General features: G+C 38.5%; 2 protein-coding genes across 2 annotated transcripts in view; one reads left to right on the top strand and one right to left on the bottom strand.

Moving 5' to 3' along the window:
• Positions 1-14,511: 14,511 nt before the first annotated feature.
• CCDC59 (coiled-coil domain containing 59) lies at positions 14,512-18,869 on the bottom strand (the record flags this gene model as incomplete). The annotated part of the gene is made up of 4 exons (XM_079539084.1): positions 14,512-14,673; positions 15,944-16,043; positions 18,057-18,279; positions 18,737-18,869. 4 exons carry the CDS (start codon positions 18,867-18,869, stop codon positions 14,512-14,514), a joined length of 618 nt encoding a protein of 205 aa, XP_079395210.1.
• Positions 18,870-19,006: 137 nt separating this feature from the next.
• The window catches only part of METTL25 (methyltransferase like 25), a gene marked incomplete at both ends in the record, with an annotated part of 55,110 nt that continues 51,460 nt past the window's right edge, over positions 19,007-22,656 (top strand). The window contains one exon of the mRNA XM_079540497.1: positions 19,007-19,241. Within this exon, the coding sequence (XP_079396623.1) occupies positions 19,007-19,241 (235 nt within the window). The remainder of the gene's footprint in view (positions 19,242-22,656) is intronic.

Genomic DNA, 22,656 nt, shown 5'->3' with positions numbered 1-22,656 from the left:
GGATCTTCTGCTACACAATTCTCTCCAGGTTTATGTGGCTACAAAGAGAAATGCTGGTGGATCCAGCAGTGATCATAAAATCATAGAATCGCCAAGGTTGGAAAAGACCTCAAAGATCATCCAGACCAACCGTCCACATATCACCAATATTTCCAACTTAACCATGGCCCTCAATACAGCCATCTGAATGTTTCTTGAACACCTCCAGGGTTGGTGACAGCACCACCTTCCTGGGCAGCCCATTCCAGCACCTGGCCACTCTCTTGGAGAAGAATTATTTCCTGACGTCCAACCTGAATCTCCCCTGGCACAACTTGAGGCCATTCCCTCTTGTCCTATTGCTAGTTACTTAGGAGAAGAGGCCAACCCCCATCTCACCACAACCTCCCTTCAGGTAGTTGTAGAGAGTGATAAGGTCAGCCCCAAGCTTCCTCTTCTCCAGACTGAACAATGCCAGCTCCCTCAGCCGCTCTTCATAAAGAGGATGATTGCTGCTGAGGAGGTAACTTCACCGCACTGTTTTTTTAAGTCCCCTTTTTTCTTTTCCTGAAATAATCAGGCTGAACACCATTCAATTGCAAAGCTAAAACTGTAATTGAGATTGCTTTCAACTGAGCGTCCTCCATTATGTAGAGATTTCTCTTTATTGCATGTTGAAAAAAGGCAGAGGACAAGAAAGTGGGTTTAGCTGAAATGAAGAAAGCAGTCTTGACAAGATGTGCTGTTTTAAGGCTCTATGGGAAAAAAATGTTACAAAGGTATGTGGGAATGGACTATTAATAGGAAAGTATTTTGAAGGAAAATAGTTGGTGTTCTTTCTCTTTTAGATTGGAGGTTAGTAAAGCCTCAAAACAAGAAGCATAATGAAGATGTTGACAAGGAAAGAATACTGTATTCACTCGAGAAAATTGACCAACTACCAGAAACATCATGTTTCTGGTACGTGATCACGTATTGCTTTCTTTTCCTGTTTCCTAAATCTTTGTTAGATGGCAACTTTTCCCCTGAAGCAGGCTAAGAAAAGTTTTGAAGTAGCTCTTCATGTGATGGCCAAAGCAAAAGAGCAGTACCTTCATTCTTGCGCATCAGCCTTCCTGACTTCCAGCAGAACAACTCCAGGTTATGACAAGCCCACCTGAAGCAATTTTACCTCCAGTTTTCAGATAGTAAAACAGTATGCCCAGTCTACTAGTAGGAGAAAAGTACAGGAACATTATTAGTAATGAGTAGTGCAACTAAAAATAGCAACAGTTTTCAAAATAGGTCTACAAAAAGGAGATAGAGTACCTCAGTGGTATGGCTTCAACTCTATAGCAGTTTCTTACCATCTCTTTTAAAAATGGTATTATTCTGTGTAAAGAACCCAATTACTTCACTGGAATTGATCATTCTCAAAATCAGTTAATTACTATATGGACTTAGGGTGTAATCAGACCATGGAAAGTTCATGCTCTTAGCAGCTTAAAGAAGAAACATAGACACATGTACACGATCACTTTGTAGGTCAAAACAGATGCTAAAGACTACTTTGTAGAACATGTTATTCTACAGTTAATAATCCTAAAATATCATCATAATAATAATTTCATTTTATGAAAGTACACTAGGAACATAAGTAATTAGATAAATAAATGCAGCACCAAGCAAACATCATTCTCAGCTTTTTGTTCACCCCTCACTGTTACCAGGTGTGTAATATCTTTCAGGGAGTAGTCAGAAGAAAGTAGCTGAGATGGCAACTCACTCGAACGAAGATCACCCCTCCTGGGATGGCCAAGTGAAGCTATGGCAGACATCACACTGTGTGGGCCATCCTCTTTATGCCTCCTTCCAGCTAAGCTAAGAATTGCTTTCTTAGCTATGTCTCTAGCCTGTGGATTCCAACCACAAATAAGCCCAATTATTTTAGCTGGCTGTCAAGAAACTGCAGTCTTTAGGATTCAAATTCAGTCGTCAAACAGGGTTATATTTTCAAGGGCCATCTGGAACGGAAGCTGACATTTTAAAAATGGTCACCGTTATAAAAAACATTCCCTGTTATTCTAACAATGTTGTTGTTAGAACACTGTTAGAGTTCCAGCAAACAAGATAATCCTCTCAATTATGTTTTTCCCCAGGAATTTTTCCACAGTATATAAGTAATTGCACTGAGGTATGTGTCAATCAAATTATGTAAACAAGTTCTTGGTGATGAGTTTGCTTGGAAAACATCCATTTATGCATAAAACACATGAAAAAATCAAATTTGTAAGATGCTACAGTTCATGTATAAATCACTTTATGTCTCAGGAGTAGAACCGTTAGAAAAAATTTGCATAAATGCATGAGTGCACTTCTTGTAAATTTCTAGACTGACTTTACTCACTGTAAATCTCACAGATAAAAGTATCAGATATCATAAGCAAACTAGTTAGCTATTTTATCCATTATTGTTATTATATTTTTTAATAACTATTTTACTTTGCCAGAATTAAAAGGGCCCTGAACAGGAAGTGTATGACGGGGTAATGCTGTGTCTTCTGTAGAATTATGATCACATTGCTTCCTTAGTATGTATTTTGCACACTAAACTTGAACCAGGATCACTTGAACTAAGCAACAAAAAATAATAATTCTGTGATCTAATCCATCATCTGTCAAAATGAAGGATATAACTTAGTATTAGCAAGCTGAATAAAATTATTTCCAAAATAGCTATATATATGATTTTTAGAACAATCTCAGTAGATAAGATTGTTTAGACTTAAAATGTGAATGGTTTTCTTTTTTTTTTTCTCTTGATATGATACCCTTAGGGTTCTTGGTGGATCTTGGATGGTGGATCTTGAAAATGTACTTGCTAGATGGTGCAACAGATATTATTTTTTTACGTAGAATATTGCTAGCTCTTTTAGGAAGCTCATTATTTTAAGTAATGCTAAATGAATGGAACTTACGCATATAAATTAGTACTTCTGCATTTTCAATTTTATTACATTTATACATCACAGTGTTGTACAGATTAATAAAAAATTTTATGTTCAAGAGACAAGAAGAGAAGGGTATTAGAAATTAATATCAATAAGAAATTGCAGAAAATCAATAGATAATCTTAAAGACTTTAAAAAAAACCACTATAGTTGGCAATCAGGAAAATAACGCTAATTTAAGGTCTATACCATCTATTTAAGACAAAAGAATAATAACACTATTTCAGAAGCAGATAAACAAGGAAAGGTATACATTTTCAAAAAACAGTTGTAGTCAGTACCTGGCCACAAAAAGATTGCATGTTTCCTATTTTAAAAATGTTCCTAAATGGGTTACTGGGTGGGTAAAGACACATTGGATGCCCGTGATCGCAAGGCTGTGGGATAATACCTGGAGTTGATGACAGGCAGAGCATCACAAGGGTCTGTCCCGGGATCTTTTGTGTTTAATATCTTTGATATTAATGAAACCAGAAATACCAATGGACATGATTGAAGTAGGGCTGTGACTCAGATGGACCTAGGCAGGCTAGAGGAACAGGTGAGCAGAAATGTTGTAAATTCCACAAGGACAAATGCGAATCTTGGACCCAGTCTGGAAGAACCTGATACCACTCTGTACAATCTATTCCTGAACTTTAAGGAAGAACACCCTTCCCTAGATGAATATGCTTCTTCCATGATCCTGAGTGACTTCAGACAACAAAAATTCTGTCTTTCTCAAATCTACATAGACTGTGAAAGCAGCAGCAGTGTAGAACAAGTAATATGATTAGTTTCATTCTCCAGAGAAATGAGCTCCTGAGTGCCTTTCTCTGGGTCACTGCACAGGCTGAAACTGTTCTCTGTAACCGTGACCAAATCAGTCCTTACTCTCCCTAGTGGACCAGCCATCCAAGACCCAGCTCTCACACCCAGTGTAATAATCTGGGCTCAGGTGGATGCAAAAGTGCTTTGAGAAGGTGAAGAAAAAGACAGAAAAGATAAAATTCTCATCTGGAGATAGGAATGTTGAGACAGCATCACTAATATCTCACGGATATGAGAGAAAATACTAGCTTGGTATGTGGAGCAGCGAGGCTGCTCAGGCTGTCCTGTTTATTTGGGAACTGACACTGGATCAAGTGGCCATTTTCAACAGAGTTGATGGAGGTGGTGACAGACAAAAACATGAAGTATGGAGGATGTGTCCCAGAAGGTGGTGGTGGCCAGCCCTTTCCCCTTCTTGACTGTTGCTGGCCTCTCAGCAAAGGCTCTTCAGAGCAGAGGTAGAAGGCACACCAATGCTAAAGACTAAGAGGTTATTAACTCCTAACAGTCTTAAAAAATGAATTTTTGTTTTATACTTTAAAGGTGCACATATCCTAACTGCAGACTGTCTTTGTACCTAGACAAAGAAGTCTGAGCAAATCAACCCAGTGAACCATAACAACATTGCAGAAGCATATCAGTCACTTGGGTCAACTTTGTGAAAGTGACATCTCACAGGTGCCTCAATATTTGCTAAGACTCCATGAATTAATTGTATTGCTCTGGAGACCTCCTCCAAGCATTTTCAAGGAAGAAGGAGAGCAGAATAGGCATCCAGACACAAAATTACAGAGTCCAACTTTGTGATACTCGATACTCAGAGCTGACTGTAAGGCTATTTCTCCAACTTCTAACTGGGTCTTTATTTTTTCTTTCTACATGGTTTATTCCCCCAGAGAAGACCTTATACTAAGATGCTATGAGATGCTATGAGTTGCTATAACCACCAGTAGAACAGTGGATGGCAGATGTCATCATCATTGCAAAAGACTGAGAGGGCTGAGCTGAAACAGCGTCCTGAGCTGAAATACTGTCCAAAACTCAGTGAACTGGAAGAACTGGCAGAGATTAGCAAATCTGGTATCTAATCTGGTATCTCACACATCTCCTTTAAAGTGTACGCAAAAGATGTCAATAAAATGTTCCTGTCCCCTCGTCACCCTTTTCAGACTGCTGTATCCCCAGCCTTGCTGAAGTAACTCCTCCAGCTCAGCTGCTACAGGATTCACTCTGTGTCATTTCAGGTTGGTCCCCAGGTGCAGAGGCTCACCTGGCTAAAACCATTTGTGCTGCCTGTGACTCAGATGCCAACAGAATGTGCAGCTGTCAGTACCTGCAGGAGAAACTGAACTCAGGGGAGCTGTGAAGTTGCCATTAAATATCCCTCTGAGTTTATGTTGCAGTGTTTGTTTATACTATTAGCAATGCAGAAACCTCAGATTAGAAGCTAAGAGGTTGTGGCCCAGCCCCTTTTTTAGCAAGGGATGAGTAGAGAACATAGAGGAAGAGGATGTTCTGCAGCCTACAATGGTTTGTGGAACAGATACTTTGTCATATGTTGATGTCTTCATTAAGAGAAAAATGTTGATAAACTTACAATTAGCTTTCAAGAGAATTAAAATACTATATTTCCCTCTATACTGAAAGACTCTATGGTTTCTTCAATTTAGATGAAATGCAAATATATATGTAACTTTTACAGTGTTGTTCATCTAACAAGCAAAAATAGAGCAGGGTTTGGCCAAAGTAGCAACTGGACAGTATAAAATGGAAAATAAGGTAAACATTTGAAGACTTCATAAAGATTTTCCATAGATTATCTATTGCCGGAACTAATTTTTAATTATGTCCAGTGAGTTTTATGATGAGACCAATTTGAAATAATCACCAAATCTTAAAGATTTTGTTAACAAGTCTATCAGATTTGATCTTAAAGTCTTTTTTTTTTTTTTTTTTTCTCATTTGAATTGTGATCTCCTGATGAAATCCAGCTCTACACCACCACCCAGTGGCTTTTTCTTGGCTAAAATCAAGAAGAGCATCTGAAAACTGCTTGCACACATGGAGTGGCAGAGGAAAGCATGGATGCAGCCTATTATTTTGCTCCATCTTTTCTGTAAATTGGCTCAATTGAATTGTATATATGTATCTGATATTACCTTTTGAAGCTGGATTACCAAAAATGTGAGATGTTTGAAATGTTTAAAAATCATCTACAAAATGTGTTTCCTGTTGCTACAGAAACAGACCAAATACAGTTAGCCACAGGGAAAATGTCTTTCTTTCTTTCGTTCTTTCATTCTTTCTTCTGTACTTTCTTCCTTCCTTTCTTTCTGTCTTTCTTCCTTTTTTTAAACAGTTCATATAACTTAGTTTAAAAAATGAAATTAGTTTCAAGTTTTTAAAAGAAGAAAGAAAACAGATAATATCACAGGTTTTTGATAAGAAATAAGCCTTCATTCTGTAGCACGTATTTTACAGACTCAAACTAGGGTAAAGTATTTTCTTAATTTTGTTTTTCCCCACTGAGATTATTTGGCTACTTGCAGTGACATCCCTGTTGTAAACTGAAATAAATGTCGTGGCTATATACACTGAAATGTATAGAAGATGTTCTGTAAAGGTGAGCTCCTTTATTAAGTTAGATAGGTTATTTCATGTGGTAGAACTAGCTCTGTCCTGACTTCCAAGCAGTAATATTTTAGAATATTTATATATATGCAATGATTCTGTACAACAGCAATTCATCTCAACCTATTCTTGATAGTGTTCACAGTAAGAGTCATGCATAGTTATCAGCTTTCCCATTTGTCTGCCCCCTCCACCCCTTTCTCTTATGTTGGGCTCACAACTTTACTTTGATGCATCACTTTTTGCTAAAATGGACATACGAGGAAATACATTCTTAACAAACTTACAAGAAAAAGCATTCTAAGAAAACATTTCTGTCCTAATGTAGGAGGAACAAGATCTCTTCTTCCATGCTGGTTCTAGAAGCAGAAGATACACTTGTCAAATGCCCCATCACAGCACAGACTACATCTTGCTTACTTCTTACATCTAAAAACAAAACCACTAAAGAATGAATCTTTTCTTTCACATCCAGTACCCTGCTGCTGTCTGCAAAGCACTGTTTACAATTTATTAATACTACCATAGCGCTGAAATTAAAAGACAATAAAATTGAAGGATAATGAAAAGCTTTTCAGCCTCTAATTAATCAGCAACAGTTAACAGATACAAAAGTCTGCAGTCTTCAGCACAAATTAGATTTTTGCAGGGCTGGAGTAATACCACAAAAGTATTAGAAAATTATTCAAATTGCAGACATGGTAGTCCTGCAATAATTACATACATTTTGTATAGAATAGACCAGATAATCATTTTTCTATCAAGTTCATAATTTTTATGAAACAATATTTTTCTAAGAAAGACCTTATCCAAACTGACTGACAATTGCCTAAGATCCAACGTACCTCAACTGTACACTTACCACATGACATTGCGAGAAAATAAAAGATGTTGTTACTTGCATATTACAGTTTCAAGGTAAGCTCACTTCTCATTTTTATTTTATTTTTGCTTTTTCAGTCACGTTTTTCATTAAATGGCAAATATTGTAGTTTCAGCACAGCCATGCTCTTCTTTTGTGAATACAAAGCCAAAGAAGAAAAGTACAATAGAGCCCCAGAACCATCAGAAAACTGAAAAAAAAATGTAAGAGTGCTACTGTGAAAATTGAGCCTATGTGCTATTTTTTCAAATTCTCTCTACTTTTCAGAACTGAGGAAATTGATAAACAATCTCTGTTTTCACCATTTAGAGAGTATTAATTAAAAGACCACTTTCTATTCAAAATCATTAGGATTTCATTAGGTATGAAGGTCGAAGGCATGAGCAATATTCAGAACTCACCTCAAATTTAAAACTTTTATGAAAAATACCTCCTGTATTCTAAACTCACTCAGGGTTCTCACAGAACTATACTTAATTCTGACATCCTCTGACAATGCACCAAAAAACCTGGTGTTTCAGAAATCTTCCTGAGTCGTATCTCTGGCAATGGTCTCAGTGAACACTGCTGTGCCTCTGTGTTACACCTCCGTGTAACTGTTCTTTTGCTCCTAGGGCACGGTCAGGTGTAGTGCCTTGGGAAGTACTGTGCCAAAAGTAAATGCAAATCTTAAGATATAGGTTCCAACTTTGGAAAAGAGAATGTAAGAGGTCAGAAGATGGACTAGATAGCTTTTCATTTGCCTTTTTAATTTCTCTTACTTTGCATGATTAGCTTCAATGATTCTTCAAGAACTTCAAGCCCTAAGAGGGCTTATTCTGAGATGAGAAGTGCAGATGTGAATTGGAAAAGTGCACCTTTCCCCACTTCTGCAGTTGAAAATTTGAGAACTTGCTGTACTACTGAAATAAGCACTGTGCAGAAGTGGAAGATGTTGGTACTGTTTAGTCCTCATTGTGCACTCCCAATGAAAACATTTATTAAGTAAAAAGTGTTTGCTGCGAGTTTAACTCTTCCTGAAAATTTGATCAATGTTTACAGATATATGGAGAGATATCGTTGTACAATTTCCCTTCCTTTCCTTTAATCTTGAGCACAATGCATATGGAATAGAGTTTTGTGTTTTTAAACCTGAAGTACTATTTATCATGTTGACACCTATATAACAATTCTAAAAGTCACATTTTGAAAAAAAAATGGGTGTTTTAATATGGCCAAGACAGCCACCAATTGCCACTTCACCCATCATGCATCAAATCTAGGAAGACACCTTTCCTAGTCAGCTCCCTTAGTACCTGTGGAACCCCATCTCGAGCGCTGGGTGTAGGTTTGGGAGACACTGTAAAAGAATAGCGTAAAGCTATTAGAGTGTCCAAAGGAGAGCTGTGAAGATGGCGAAGGGTCTGGACGGCAAAGTATATGTCAGCAGCTGAGGATCTTTGGTGAGCTCAGCCCAGAGCAGAGGAGCTGAGGGGGGCCCTGATGGCGCTCCAGCTCCTCACATGGAGCAGAGGGGCAGCGCTGAGCTCTGCTCTGTGTGACAGCAACAGGGCCCAAGGGAACGGCATGGAGCTGTGTAAGGGGAGGGCAGCTGGGTATTAGGGAAAGGGTCTGCACCAGAGAGCGGTGGGCATGGAACGGGCTGCCCAAGGCAGTGGGCACGGGCCTGAACCCAGAGCTTGAGGTATGTTTGGAGACTGCTCTCAGACATAGGGTTTGAATTTTGGGTGGTTCTTTGTGGAGCTTTGAATTGTGAGTCTCTTCCAACTCAGAATACACTATGATTCTAGTGTGTATTGGTTTATCATGCACTAAATGTGTTTTAAAGCGTATCAGAATATTCAAAAGAATCTGTTTTTATTTCATCAAAATTTATTTTTCACCTCAAATACCAGTTTTATTTATATTATCTACAAAGAAAAAAAAAATAGAAAAAAAAAACACCATAAGCTAAATAAGGAATAGAAAAAAAAAAGATAAATATCAGTAGAAATTATGGTACAGCCTGAATTTGTGCTTTGCAACCTTATCACTGCTGCAGATGGACCATTAATTGAAGAAATCAAAACACCATAAAAAGAAAGCTTTCATTGCATTGTCTTTCGAGAATTAAATGTTTGTGCCGTACTAAAAAGCAGCAATTATTTTACAGTGGATTTCTCTGAGATGACAGAAAAGCACATTAATGACTGCAGCTGAATATGAAATATTATATACTATAGCTTTATGTTTGCAAATGTTCGACCTCTAGCAGAAATATACTCCTAAGCACAGAAACTTGCTAGTCTTTAGCCATCATTAGAAAAGAAGATGCAAACTGAAAAAAGGACACTAAAGCAAAAGCAATTATAATTATGAAAAATAAATGTGTCTTTCATTTAACACAAAATGCTACTGAATGTTTGGTGTCTGGGGACATTTTCTACTTAGTAGTGTCATCTGATGAAGTTTGAAGTCCTGACAGTCTTTGAAGCATGAATGCAGACTTGAATGCTACATTGCCAAATGTCAGGGGTGTTGAGCAAAACAGTTTTATATCATGAATGTAAGCATGCAGTAAAATTTCTAGAAGCTTCAAATGCTCTAAACATGCACAGATCAGTCATAATGCTTACTGCTGTAACTCTGACAAGCCTGGGCCAAGTCAGACATACTGCTTGTGCACTGAATGTGGAATTTGTAATATACAGTAAACCCTAAAAGACAGGAACTGATGAATTTCCTACCTCAAGACAGCCAGCTGCAGCTGTACTTTCATCAAGGACTTTCAACTAAGCATTGTTGCCAAACGACCCTTTCAAAGGCTCATTTAACATACAAAATAGGATTTACCTTGCCTAGCTCTCAAAGTCTTAACATCTGAGCTAATCACCATAAACTCCCTATTGATACATATATCTCTAGGAATCACATCTGTGATCTATAATGAGATGAGATTATTTGCCCCCTTGGTGGTACACTGAGTATAGAAAATTTTGAAAACAACAGAATTAGAATGTTTTGTTTAAGTTCTCAAAAGAGAACAAATAAATCCACCTTCCATTTCTCTAAAAACATTTCAGAGATTTCTTGGCTGCTGTTTTTACTTACTACTTTTTGTGTCTTAGAACACATCTTTCACTATGTAGTAGTCATCATACGCAAAACTGAGCTCCAAAATAAACAAAAACAATAAACAATATTATTGTAGGTCCACTGCTTTTTTCTTTTTTTTCCTGAGTAAATAAACACAGTAACAGTGAAAAAGTGGAGCGATATCAAAGGGCAAGTGGAGCTCCTAATTCGCCATAAACTCTTTTTTGAGATCTCAGATAGACGGAGGGGGGATGGATGGGGGGGGGGGGACAGAGGGAGGAGGAAAGAAAAAGCATAAAGTCAACATAATTCCATGGAGAAAAGTTTTTGTTTTATTTTTCCTATAAGTAGCATGAAAAAAATATCTATTTTGAGATGGATATGGAGTGAGAAAGTCCTCCTACCTTCAGAGCAGCTTAATGGAGTGTTCCATTCAGGTCTCTGTTGTGACTTTCCCAAGACGTGCAAAAGAAGCAAGGGAAACTTCTTATTTTGTTCCTCAGAACCAAAAAGGAAAAAGGAATGTGTTGTACTCTGTTTTCTTCCCCCCTTATTTCTGATTCACAGCTTCACCGGTCTACAATGAAAGGAAAAACCAGAAGTCATCTAATGTTCCCTGTATTCATTGAATACTCAGTTTTAAAGAACAAGATATCAAAATTCCACTTCATCTTTGATGTACCTGAGAGATTTTAACCACTTGAGATGCAGGTTTTCAGAGAATAGAAAACAAACCGCCAGCAAAGAGAGAACTTGAGTGAGTGACTGGAAGAACTGTAGTAGGACTTCGCTACTCTTCATGTTTCTACATCTTTTCTACACAAATTCACAGCAGTGAAGGAAAAACAGTCAAAGGAGTGGTCTTTTCTTGGTACTTATGTGGATCATACTTTCAAACAGAAATAGCTTGACTGCTTTAAAGGTCTAAGTATGCTGTTGAATCCACTTCTCAAATATTTCAAAGACAGGGTTGAAAGTGGCAGCATTTACAACATTCATAAAATTATCTCTCTCACATTTGACTATTTTTGTAGAAAACAGCAATTCAAAAAAGTAATTAGCTCACTATTTCCTTCTTCATACCATTCCTTCCTTCCACTCTCAATATTTTTTCTCCACGAATGGATGATGGGTCAGCTGTTACACTGCTGCTCTGCAAATGAAAGCAAAGGTTTGATTCCCTACTGTGCCTTCATGACCTTGAGTCATCCAGAGCTGCTGCTGCTGCATCTCTGTGTTGAATTAATGTAAGGAGCTTGATGCTGCAGGACTGCAGGCGGATGAAATATTGAGACACTGGGCAGCGCCGTCATGGGCAATTAGCAAAATATAGAAAATACAGAGTTAGCAAATATGTAAATTTAGCTTTTTCTTTTCTTTTCTTTTCCCTTTTAAGAACCCTTATATCAAGAATTAATTTACAGTGGAGAAAAAGATCTCTCACCTGAGTCTGCAATAAGCTGGGCTTATTAATAACCCCTTTTATCTCCAAATCAAATAAAGGTACAGAAGAAAGTGAGAGAAAGGACACAAATTTTCTCTCCTACATTAAACCAGCAATGACAAGGCTAAGGTCAGACCCCATAACAGTATTTGATCAAGTGCTCTACCTGACCAGACTGTCCTATGCAGCACAGAGTCCTAGAATCATAGAATCACAAGGTTGGAAAGGACCGACAATATCATCTAGTCCGACTGTCCTCCCACTACCATTGCTACCACAAGCTACTAAACCATATCTCCTAACTAAACCAGGGAGGCATCTTCTGGTTCCCACTCAGGAAAATTTACATATTACTGAGTACAAAGACTGAAGAGAACTTTCTAACTAAAGTTAGAATGATGCAAGATTAATTTTTGTAAGCAATACCATGGAACACATACTTTGTATCCTGAATTCCTCTCCTACTTCTAATCCTTAAACAGAGAATAACATGAGTGGAAGAAGCGATTTCTTTTCAGAAGAAAATTCTGTTCTTTTCCACCCTAAAACCACTGAGACTTCTTGTTGCTAAGGAGGAATGATGTGAAGCCATTAAATTACTTGAGTGAATTATGAATGCAATTTGCTAAAACAAATATGTTTTATTGAACTGATTTGTGAGATGTGGTAAAATTAAATCAGATATGCCAAAATAAAGAAATAAATAGCTCATGTTATCCTTACCCTACTCTCCATGAAGAATCGAACATATGTACAGAATATTTTGACAGTAGAGTCAAAATGAGAAAAAGAAATCTCAAATGCACCACTCAAACTTTATCCAAATGCTTTACAGATAAACACCATCTCTAAAAGGATACTGATATACAGGCAGTATACTAGCATCTACAGCAGTAAGAGTAATCTAAGATGGCCATGGACTAACGCATTCTCAGTCTAACACTTGGCATTTTCTGAAATCTTTCCTATATAAACAGGAAAGGTGACATCCCTACAGACTTGTGCCCAGTACTTACAACTAAGCTAATGGCAAACTGAGTTGAGATCTTTTTAAGGTAACAATTCTAAATACTTGTGCTTCATATTTCCTTAGCTGGAGTTTTAAAAGATCGTACAGGTTAGAGACATGCAAATGATAAAGGATGAATTTCAACCATGAATTTATATAGATGGTATTCCTTTTGTATTATTCACAAGTTAGACGAAGTATTTTAAGTCTTGTGCGCTTCTGTTAAATAGTTGTTTTTTCCTCTTCACTGTTTCTGTGCAGAGCAATTCAAAATTGACAGTGCCCATCCCTGGAGGTATTTGTTCAAGGCCAAGATGGATGGGGCCCTGGGCAGCCTGATGTAGTGGGTGGCAACCCTGCCCACAGCATGGGGGTTAGAACTAGATGCTTTTTAAGATCCCTTCCAACCAAAGCCAGTCTGTGACGACTTTAATTATAGCAATTATCAGGAAAGCACAGAACAATACTGGCATGTCATTTTTTCCCATTGTCTCCTACAAGAATGGACACGTCCATTTCAGAAAGTTTCCAACATTCTTCTTATGACTTGGGTTCAAGTCATAAGAAGGAAAAGATGCCAAGCCTTGCAAAATGCTTAATTACGTTTGGAAAAAGCCTCAGGATACTGACATAACAAGAATTTTAGCCAACCTAAACTCCTAAACTATTCTTCAATTAACAGTACTTGTCAAACAATTCAAAACTGTTTATATTTCTCATACATTCTAAATAATAAAAACTTTGCATTTGTGCAGTTGACATCAAATTCTAAATGTGATAATTATGTTGTAATTTGTAAAAATATTGCAAATCTTACAGAGCATGCCTTGAGAATTTTTATTAATTTCGATACAAACTTTTTAATTCTAATTTAATTTTTAAGTTAAAAATCACTAATTAAATCTCCAAATCAAGATTTCACAGAATTATTGAACACCCCGACTTGGAAGGGACCCACAAAGATCAGTCTAACACCTCAAATTCCTTAGAATTATTTTTCTATATATATTCCACAGAATAAAGAAAAATTCCACAGAAAAAGAAGGACATATTTAGCAAAACAAAACTTCAACCAATCCACTCAATCCATCTCATTTAAGAAGCCACACTTTGTTTACAATCATACATATTTTGTGATGAAGATGATTGAAAAAAACCGTATCTTCAATTTTAAAACATTTTTTAACTTTTGTAACGTTTTAAGGGGAATAATAGCCAACCAAGTATAATTTTTGTTGTTTTCATGTGCCAAACCCTATCCCAGAGAATACTCCTCTCCTTGGCAGTTCATGAGATTATCAACCATGTCGCATTTTACTCCACTCATTCTGCTCCTCTCCAGTAAGCATGACTGTAGTAGTTACAGCAGCAGGAAGAGTTAGGAGCTATAAAACAAACATAAATTCGTGTTCAGACAGTTCCAAGATCTAATGATTTGGAATTCAGGACATTACACAAATAGAATTTTATTAACATGAACCATTTATTTTCAAAGTACCAGGTCTCACTGACTCTCAGGAACAGAATATTCCTAAGATATTCAGGGCGAATATCTTCCACAATTAGACTGAGTTAAATTGTGCCAGTGGCAAAAAGTCATGAAGAAGCAAAAAGAGATTATTTATTAAAAGTCATTTAATAAAATGTCCACATGTAACTCAAAACCTGTAATGGAGGTTTATGCAGAGGTTTATGTCTTTTGTTGTATTTTCTGAAGAAGAAACTCCATTTGTGCATTTAGATTTGGCTGTCCTTTCTTGGTCTTCCTACTCAGTATTTTATAAGCTTCCATTTTCTTTTGCTTGTACAACCTCTGAGCAGCTTCTCTTTGTTGTTTTCTTTTTTCTGCTTCCTAAAACAAAATAGATACGATCGTGAAAAAAAATCTATAAGCAATATATTCTCTTTTATACGAGCACTAGTCATCAGGTACTGTACTGACAGTAGGCCACTGACTTTAAAAGCTTAATTAGGATTGTTTCAGAACGTAATGCAATCAAAATATATATTGACTAAAGCTTCAAGAGAAAAGCCAAGTTTTCTTAGTAGAATATCCCACAAAGGAAGGTTTGGTCCCAAAAATGTACTACATCCTTTCTGCCAAACGTGCTCCTTTTTTTCTTAAATGACTCAAGTGCCCAAAGTTTTCTACCTTCTCTTTTTCAGTGCAAGACTGAAAGAGCTTGATTCAGCAACCCCATGAAAATGCCATACCAACCCAGATGTGGTAGGATACTGGATATATTTGCACGAGACTGGCAGATATGATATGGGAAACATTTAGGTGTTCTGTTTGCAATACTAACATAGCATCACAAGCACATGATGTTGTGATGCTTAATCAGGACTGAAATTATAGTGACCAGTCCTCTTCAAAGGAAAACAGACTTCTGCCTTTACTAAGATAAGAAAAAGATGCAATTCAGTTTTCGACTGTACACACATTACTTGTCAAGGATATATATAACCACATATAACCAGAACACTAATAGAGGCACTTGCTCTGTGTGGATAGTTACGATATGTTGGGTGGGGTGGGGGTTGTGTGCTTTTTTTTTTAAATCAAAGAGCTTGCATCCTCTTTTCTAGCATTATTTTAGTAAGTAGTTTGGTCAAGCTAACTAGCTTCCTTCTCTTGTACCCTGTCCTATGTAAGCCATCACAAATCAGACTTAAGACTTCTTCTCAAGTTTATTAATTGAAATTCAATGCCATGATGACCCCAAAGGCTGAAGTGTCTGCAGAATGTCCAAATATATCATAAGTTTAGCGATTATATTTTTGTTTTCCATGGTATAAATAGCTTCTATGATGTACAAAAGTTAGTAAGAATGTTCTTTAATGTTGGAATGTAAAATTAACTAGAAGTAACACCCCCAAATAAATGAAGGTCTAAATATTTCTTGATGAAATAAAAAATCCCTCTAACATCAAGTGCAAAACTTAGAACCAAGAGTCGTAATTCCAAAGACCTGAATGCCTGAACGTCAATGGCAAACTGAAAAAGACTGAACATCACCAATATCTGTGCTTCTGTCCCATGGTCCTATTTGAATCCAGATGGAAATAGTATTAAACTACTCTATGCCTAAGATTCAAAATGATCTCTGTTTAACATTTACCTCTCTCTTCTTAGCACGCTCAGCCTGTATTTTTTCATACTCTTCTTTTGCCTTCTGATTGGATGTTTTTTTCTTAAACTTTCCTTCAGTTTTGACTGGTCTGTAAGAAAAAATACACAAAATTCAAATATGCCTGCTTGCAGATAGCCCATCATCACATATACCACGGCTACTGCAGAATCAGTCTTGCACTGTTTTTTGCGTATGGGGTGAAGTTAATTAGAAATATAGATTTATAGATTACATGAGAGAAGAGCAAAGCTCATCTTTTCATATTGTACGAATACCCAATTGCACTACTCTTACATGTAATGCTATTTGGTATCATGTACTGTAATGAGCATCTAGCAACATAGCAAACTAGATTTCTTCATTCCAAGTGAACTAAAGACTGGTCTGCATGGAACTTTTAGTAATGCACATGTCTTATCTGCTGGATCTTCAGTGAATAGCATATACGAAGGCTAAGCATTGCCTAAAAGAGGATGTTTCTCTCCATCATACAAAGTCTCCTGAGCTTGAAAAGCTTGACCACTGCATTAACTTTGAGCTGTGTTATCTTTCTAGTTGAGTCTGAAGTCTCTAGTCTGAACTTTCTAGTTCCAACACATGCACACAACTACAGAATATGAGGACAAGCAAATGTTAGCAAACTGCTCATCAGAGTTCACGCTGACATGGCAAAGTGAAAAAGGTTAGCAGCAACAATGCCTTTCTAAAACTCTTATTGAAAAAGATGGCATAACAGTATACTATGCCCTTAACATTCTGAAATTAGGAGCTGAATTCATATTCCTTCTCGAATTCAAAAAGAAGTTATCCCTCACAAAAGAAAACTCTACAAAAAACACTCCCACAGTGCCATTTGCCTGGCATTTATTGTCATATTATTATAATAGATACGCAGAATTCTCTGCTTAGTATTATTTTTCTGATTCACGGTAAGTCCTTTACGTAAACAGTGTGGTATCACATATTTCACACTTGAAAAACATAAGCTTTGCTAGATATTTAACAGCTGTTCACAGAATGAGTTCTTGTTTAGTCTACTGTTCATAATAAAAGACTTCTAGAATTAACCATCATCATCTCAGAAATCTCAGGTAGAAAATCAAAAAGGTAAGTGAACAGATTTGCTCACAGTTTTATGGAAAACAATGCTTCCGAAGGAAAAAAAAATAAAAATCTGTTATACTCTGATCTCCATCTTGTGGCAATATTAAGTAATGACACCCTATCTCAGAACTGCAAAACTACTTAAAAGGCAACGTTCGCTAATATTTTAACAGAATTACCTAATCAGTGCCCTATTTTACATCCCCTTAGAGCACTGAAGTCTACCTAATAGTGTCACTGCACCTCGCACATTAGCAGCCAGATTCATATCAAATTACAAATTTTGTTTATAATCACGACGACTCTTGGTAAAGTTAAAAAAAGAAAAATCTGGTTTGAAAAATAGCCTAAGTTTTCCATCAGTCATCTCTGTGAATTAACTGCCCATTCCACACACAACTCTACTTTCCTCCTACTGCAGGGCTTAGATCTGATTGCCTCTCTCTGTACTCTCTTGCATGTTCTTCTTCCAAAAATTTAAATGTACACAGGGCTTGGAATTCAGAGATCTACATTACTCCCTGTAATGGGAACAAAAAGATGTCATTTAGATTGGACACAAGAAATAAGATTTTTACAATTAGGGTGGTGATGTACTGGAACAGGGTGCCCAGAGAGGTGGTGGATGTCCCAGCCCTGAAGACAATCAAGGTCAGGCTGGCCCAGGCTCTAAACAACCAGATCTACCTGTACACATCCCTGTTCAGTGCAGGGGAGTTGGACTGGATGATGTTTAAAGGTCCCTTCCAAGTCTAAGATTCTATAAATAGTATAAAAATTGGCCGATGCTCTGGAATCAAACCCTGAAAAGCTGATTCTGATGTAAACACAATAAAGCTGTATTCTTACATTTTCTAACAGTTCAGAAAAACACTGAAGGCTTACATGCTGTTTTTTAAGCAAATCATCATACTGGAGTCCATGTAAAGTGTAAGATCTAAAGTACCTCTGTAAGCATAAAAAACATTATTTTAAAAGAAGTATTTCCATGACTTACTCTACTGCTTTATTAAGCTTTTCTTCTGATAGAACTGAATCATTTGGATACTTGTGCTGTTTCTTCAGCCTCTCCTCCTCCGCTAGGTAAAGATGCTTCAGATGCTCTGGGTAAGTATCTGTGAATTGATCAGCCCGTGGTGAACAGATCTTCTGCTCCTTCTTCAATAACTTCCTGTATTTCCTTTCAATCTTCTGTTTTCTCCGAAATGCAAATCCTCGTCCTGTAAGCACAAGGAAAAAGGGAGTCAAATGCTGCTTACTACAAACCATGTAGCTGTTGCCATGACCACTTCCCATTTACGTTCCTCCCAGAGGAGAACACTAATTAGGGTCATTTTCATCAGGACCTTTTAAAGATTCAGGGAAAACAAACAAACAAACAAACAAACAAACAAAAAACAAAAAAAACAAAAACAAAAAAACTGATAGAAACCCAATCCCTACTGCAGCTTGTACAAATGTACTGACAATTACTGCCTGAACTTCACCATAACTGCAAACACGCTACTTTATGGAACACAGCACACGTTAGGCCGCTGATACAAGCAATGCAGCGGGCTTACGGAGTCTGCATGGCTGCAATGCCACAGGGAACCCACTCATCTGCGTGACCATAAGCCGGCAGACTGATCAGCGTCAGTGCTGTCTTGACAGCCGCGTGCCCGCAGCCAGGCTCACCCTGCTGGACGCTCCCCAGAAGGCCGTGCATTGCTGTGGGCCTCCACAACCGTTTCCGCTGCGGGCGTCGGGCCGCGCCGCCTGCGCTCTCCAAAGCCCCGTGCTCGGACCCCGCACGCCGCGCCGCCGCCATCGCTGCCTCAGCGTCGCACAGCCGCTACGTCACCACGGCGCGCCGCCTCCGCTCGGCGCTCGGTGCTCGGCGCTCGACTCGCCCGCCTGCCTGTCCGGCGGCGGCACCGCGAGGGCGGGCATTAGTCGCGAGGGGCCATGCGGCGGGCGCGGGGCGCTCTGCCGGCCCAGCTGCCGGCGGCGGAGGCGGAGGAGGGGCTGCGGCGCCTGGCACGGTTCCTGGCGCGCGCGTTGCCGCTGTGCCGCGCCCACACGACGGAGTTCTACGCGCGCGGGCTGTGGGAGCAGCTGGTGGCGGCGCGCCCCGAGGTTGTCCTGCAGGCGCTGCGGCGCCCCCTGCCGGAGGCCTCCGGCGCCGCGGCCGTGCGGTGGGGTGAGTCGCGGCGGGGCGTAGCGGTGGGGCGCGGGCAGGGACCAGGAGCCGCCTGCGCACTTCCTGCCTCCCGCTATGGTATCTCGGGCGGTGTAGGCACTATGAGGTTCTGTCCTCGCCGTTCAGACTTCTTTGGCCTTCTCCTTTCTGTGGCAAAGTCAGATTACAGTCGTTTCCCTTTGCTTTAATAAAAGGAGAATCTCACCCCACTCTGTAGAGCTGCTCTTTATTCCTCCGCCTGTACCAGCTGCTTTTTTTTGCAGCCGTTTCCGCAGTGCTTTGCCGCTGCTTTGCCCTTCCGGAGCCCTTTGTGCTCCTCCGTGTATGCGGACCAGCAGTACTCGCCTCACTCACTGCGACGTCTTTGCAACCTCGATAGCACCGCCTCGGTGCGAGGAATTGCACCCAGAGAGGCGCTCATAATGTTAGGTGGTGTCGTGGTCTCATTTCAAACTTCCCCCCCGTTCCTTTTGAGTGAGAAATGGCATGAAGTTCCCAGCTGGCAGACGCCTTCCCTCGGACTAATTTCTGAATAACTGGAGCAAAATGAACAAAAAAATATATATACGTATAAAATAAAGCCATGCGAGTGGAAAGATGTAACTGTTAAAGTCCTCCAAATATTGAAACTGTGGAAATGTGGAGGACAGCTGGAAAAGACTTAAGCATGGCTTTCCTATATGTCTGTTATAATGAGTGCCTGGCAAAGGAAGACAGAAAGCAGTTTTATTTCTGACGAGCTATTTAAGAAGCACTTCATATTTTTAGTAATTTTCAAGTAAATCAAGAGGAGGCCAGCTATGAAATTCTGTGAGTGAATTTACTGCTCTCCATGTAAAAGGGAAACGTACCGATAATATGCTCTCAGGCAGAGTAGAGAAATGAAGATAAAGCATCTGAAAGGTTTGTTATTTTGAGGACCTGAGTCCTGGCAAAGAGATCAGCTTCAAAACGAAGGTAATATCTTTGACAAAGAATGCAGCAGAGGAAAAAACTGCATCATGCCAAAGCTTGTTAAGCGTAGATGGCTCTCATGTAGCATTAGTTCTGGAATATGGCACGCAAAATGACACATGAGGCAGAAGAACATGTGGAGTGTAATGTAAGGGTCCACAAAAAAAACCAGCATGTGGAGCTGAGTATATTTTGGCATAAACGGCAAACAGATAATAATTTGAATTTGGAAAGTGATTGAAGAGCTGCGAATTGCGACATCACTTGCAACATTTGTCTCTTGGATCTGAAGACCTTCAAAATACTAACTGTAAGACTGCTTTAAAAAAAAAAAACAACCAACACAAAAAACAGAGCTAATTTATGTATGAAAAAGACACTGGGTTATGAATTGACTTTGGGAGCCAGATGGAAACAAGACAAAGAACCAGTCAGCAAGCAAAAGTGTTGGGAAGTGGTGAGCAAAACCTTTAAGTCAAGTATATTTCAGAGGTAATGTCAGAGTCAGAGCTGATTTTAAGCAATAGTGGGAACATAAAATAGAGTGTAATTGAGTCTAGAATAAAACGGATATTTGGATGAAGTCATCAAAAAGAAAACTGTAAAGGAAAATTACCTTAATCCTAACTGTATGTATGGGATAGCCCATGAAATGATTCAGACACTGAGGTGGTGGCCTGTTAAGTAGAGAGGCAGGAAGGTAGAATATTGCGCTGTAGAATTTAAAATTGGAAAATCATTTTCTGAGCTATATTCAAAGTGTGTGCTGTAGAATCTAATACGGGAATTACTGGATCAAAGGATGGCTAAAACGAAGCACGTGTTTTAGGAGAGTGTGTCGCCTTCCTGCTGAGGCTGTGTTTCTTATTTTAAAATTATCAGATATTTAAACATTAGTTATACGCATATAGTTTGAAATGAGTACTAAATGCTCTCCTAGCATGCTGTCATTCACAGAGTGACCTTCTTATGAGGGGGTGTAGCTATAAGAAGAGATTTGTTCCATATGTCCAGATGACACTGGAGTCATGTACCCCAAATACCTTACGCACAGTGTGCGTAAAATGGCATTCTGATTTCATCTGGTAAAACCTTTGCTCTCTAAGAGTTTGTGCATTTATACGTTCACATTCCAAACACTACTATGGAAGTTTTCCAGAATCCCAAGTGAAATTAAAGGGGAACACAGGCTACACTTGACAGAATTTATTTGGAAATGGGAGGTTGTCAGTTCAAATTCACATGGTTCTGCAAATTAAAAAGTGACATTACTATAGAGTGACACAAAATTGTTATTGTGCACAATATTTTATTTTACTGTAGGGATTTTGATGAGTACACACGCTAAGCAGTAATTTTCTCTTAGAGATAGATAAGCAACAAATTACAGTTCTGTTGTATGGTATTGTGTGCAAGAGGAAGATTACATGTTCTTCAGCTTAGTTTTAAAGAATATTTTCAGACACTCATCAGATATTTCATTGTAATGATGACATAAAGGTTAGAATTCCTGGTTTCCAGTGGTACTATACAGATTTTTTTCAGATCAGTTTTTAGATATAGAAAATCATTTTATATATTTTATACATTTAAAAGCTAACATTTGCCATATTGTATCTTGTTTATCATGTGATTTCTGCAAATTGGACACAGGCACAGAAAATCTCTGCCTAATTATTCTCATATTTTACTGTAAATTACCATTTGTACTACAATTCCATTTTTTTGGCATATATTTCTTTCCTCCAAAGATCTATTTGCAAGTATTTGGACTGTCTGGTTAAAAAGACATATTAGATTTCATCTTGAGAGCAACCAAAGTAGAAACAGTTTGAGAAAACTACGATTTTTAATATTTGTGAATAGTAAGTAGTCCAACAATTGCCTTTAGCGTGGAGATGGTCTGCAGAGATGTGTCTTACTTTTTGGCATAGGATGGTGTCATTTCCCTTGATATTTGTTATCTGCAGAATATTTGCTTGTGCTGTTGATCTTTGTGAGCTATTTGAAAGGTAGCTTGAAAAATTAGGGTGAATGTCTTCCTTGTATAGGTTTAATGTTTTTCCATAGTGTCATCAGGGTAGGGTGGTATAAGATGGGTATATGTATGGTTGCTTCTATTTTTCTGCTGTAGCTAGGTTTTGGCTAACCCTTGTGCAAAGGCTTATAGTAAATGGGATTACATGAGGCTGGTGACCAGTCACTAGCAGGGGATCCATTTTAGGGCCAGTTTTGTTTAATGATCTGTATATAGGATTTAACAGTATACCGAGTAAGTTCACAGATGGCACTAAATAATGAGGAGTTTTTGGCTCCATAAATAAGAGAGGCCTTGCAGAGAGATCTTGACAAAATTGGAGGGCTGGACAATCACTAACCGCATAAAATTTAACAAGAGCAAGTGCTAGATTCTGAAATCAGGACAGAGTAACCCCACGTATAAGTACAGACTTGGGGACAA

This window comes from Tetrao urogallus (genome assembly GCF_951394365.1).
Source record: "Tetrao urogallus genome assembly, chromosome: 1".
Taxonomy (NCBI): domain Eukaryota; kingdom Metazoa; phylum Chordata; class Aves; order Galliformes; family Phasianidae; genus Tetrao; species Tetrao urogallus.
Note: the sequence above shows the minus strand (reverse complement) of the source record. Positions and strands in the feature narration are given on the sequence as shown.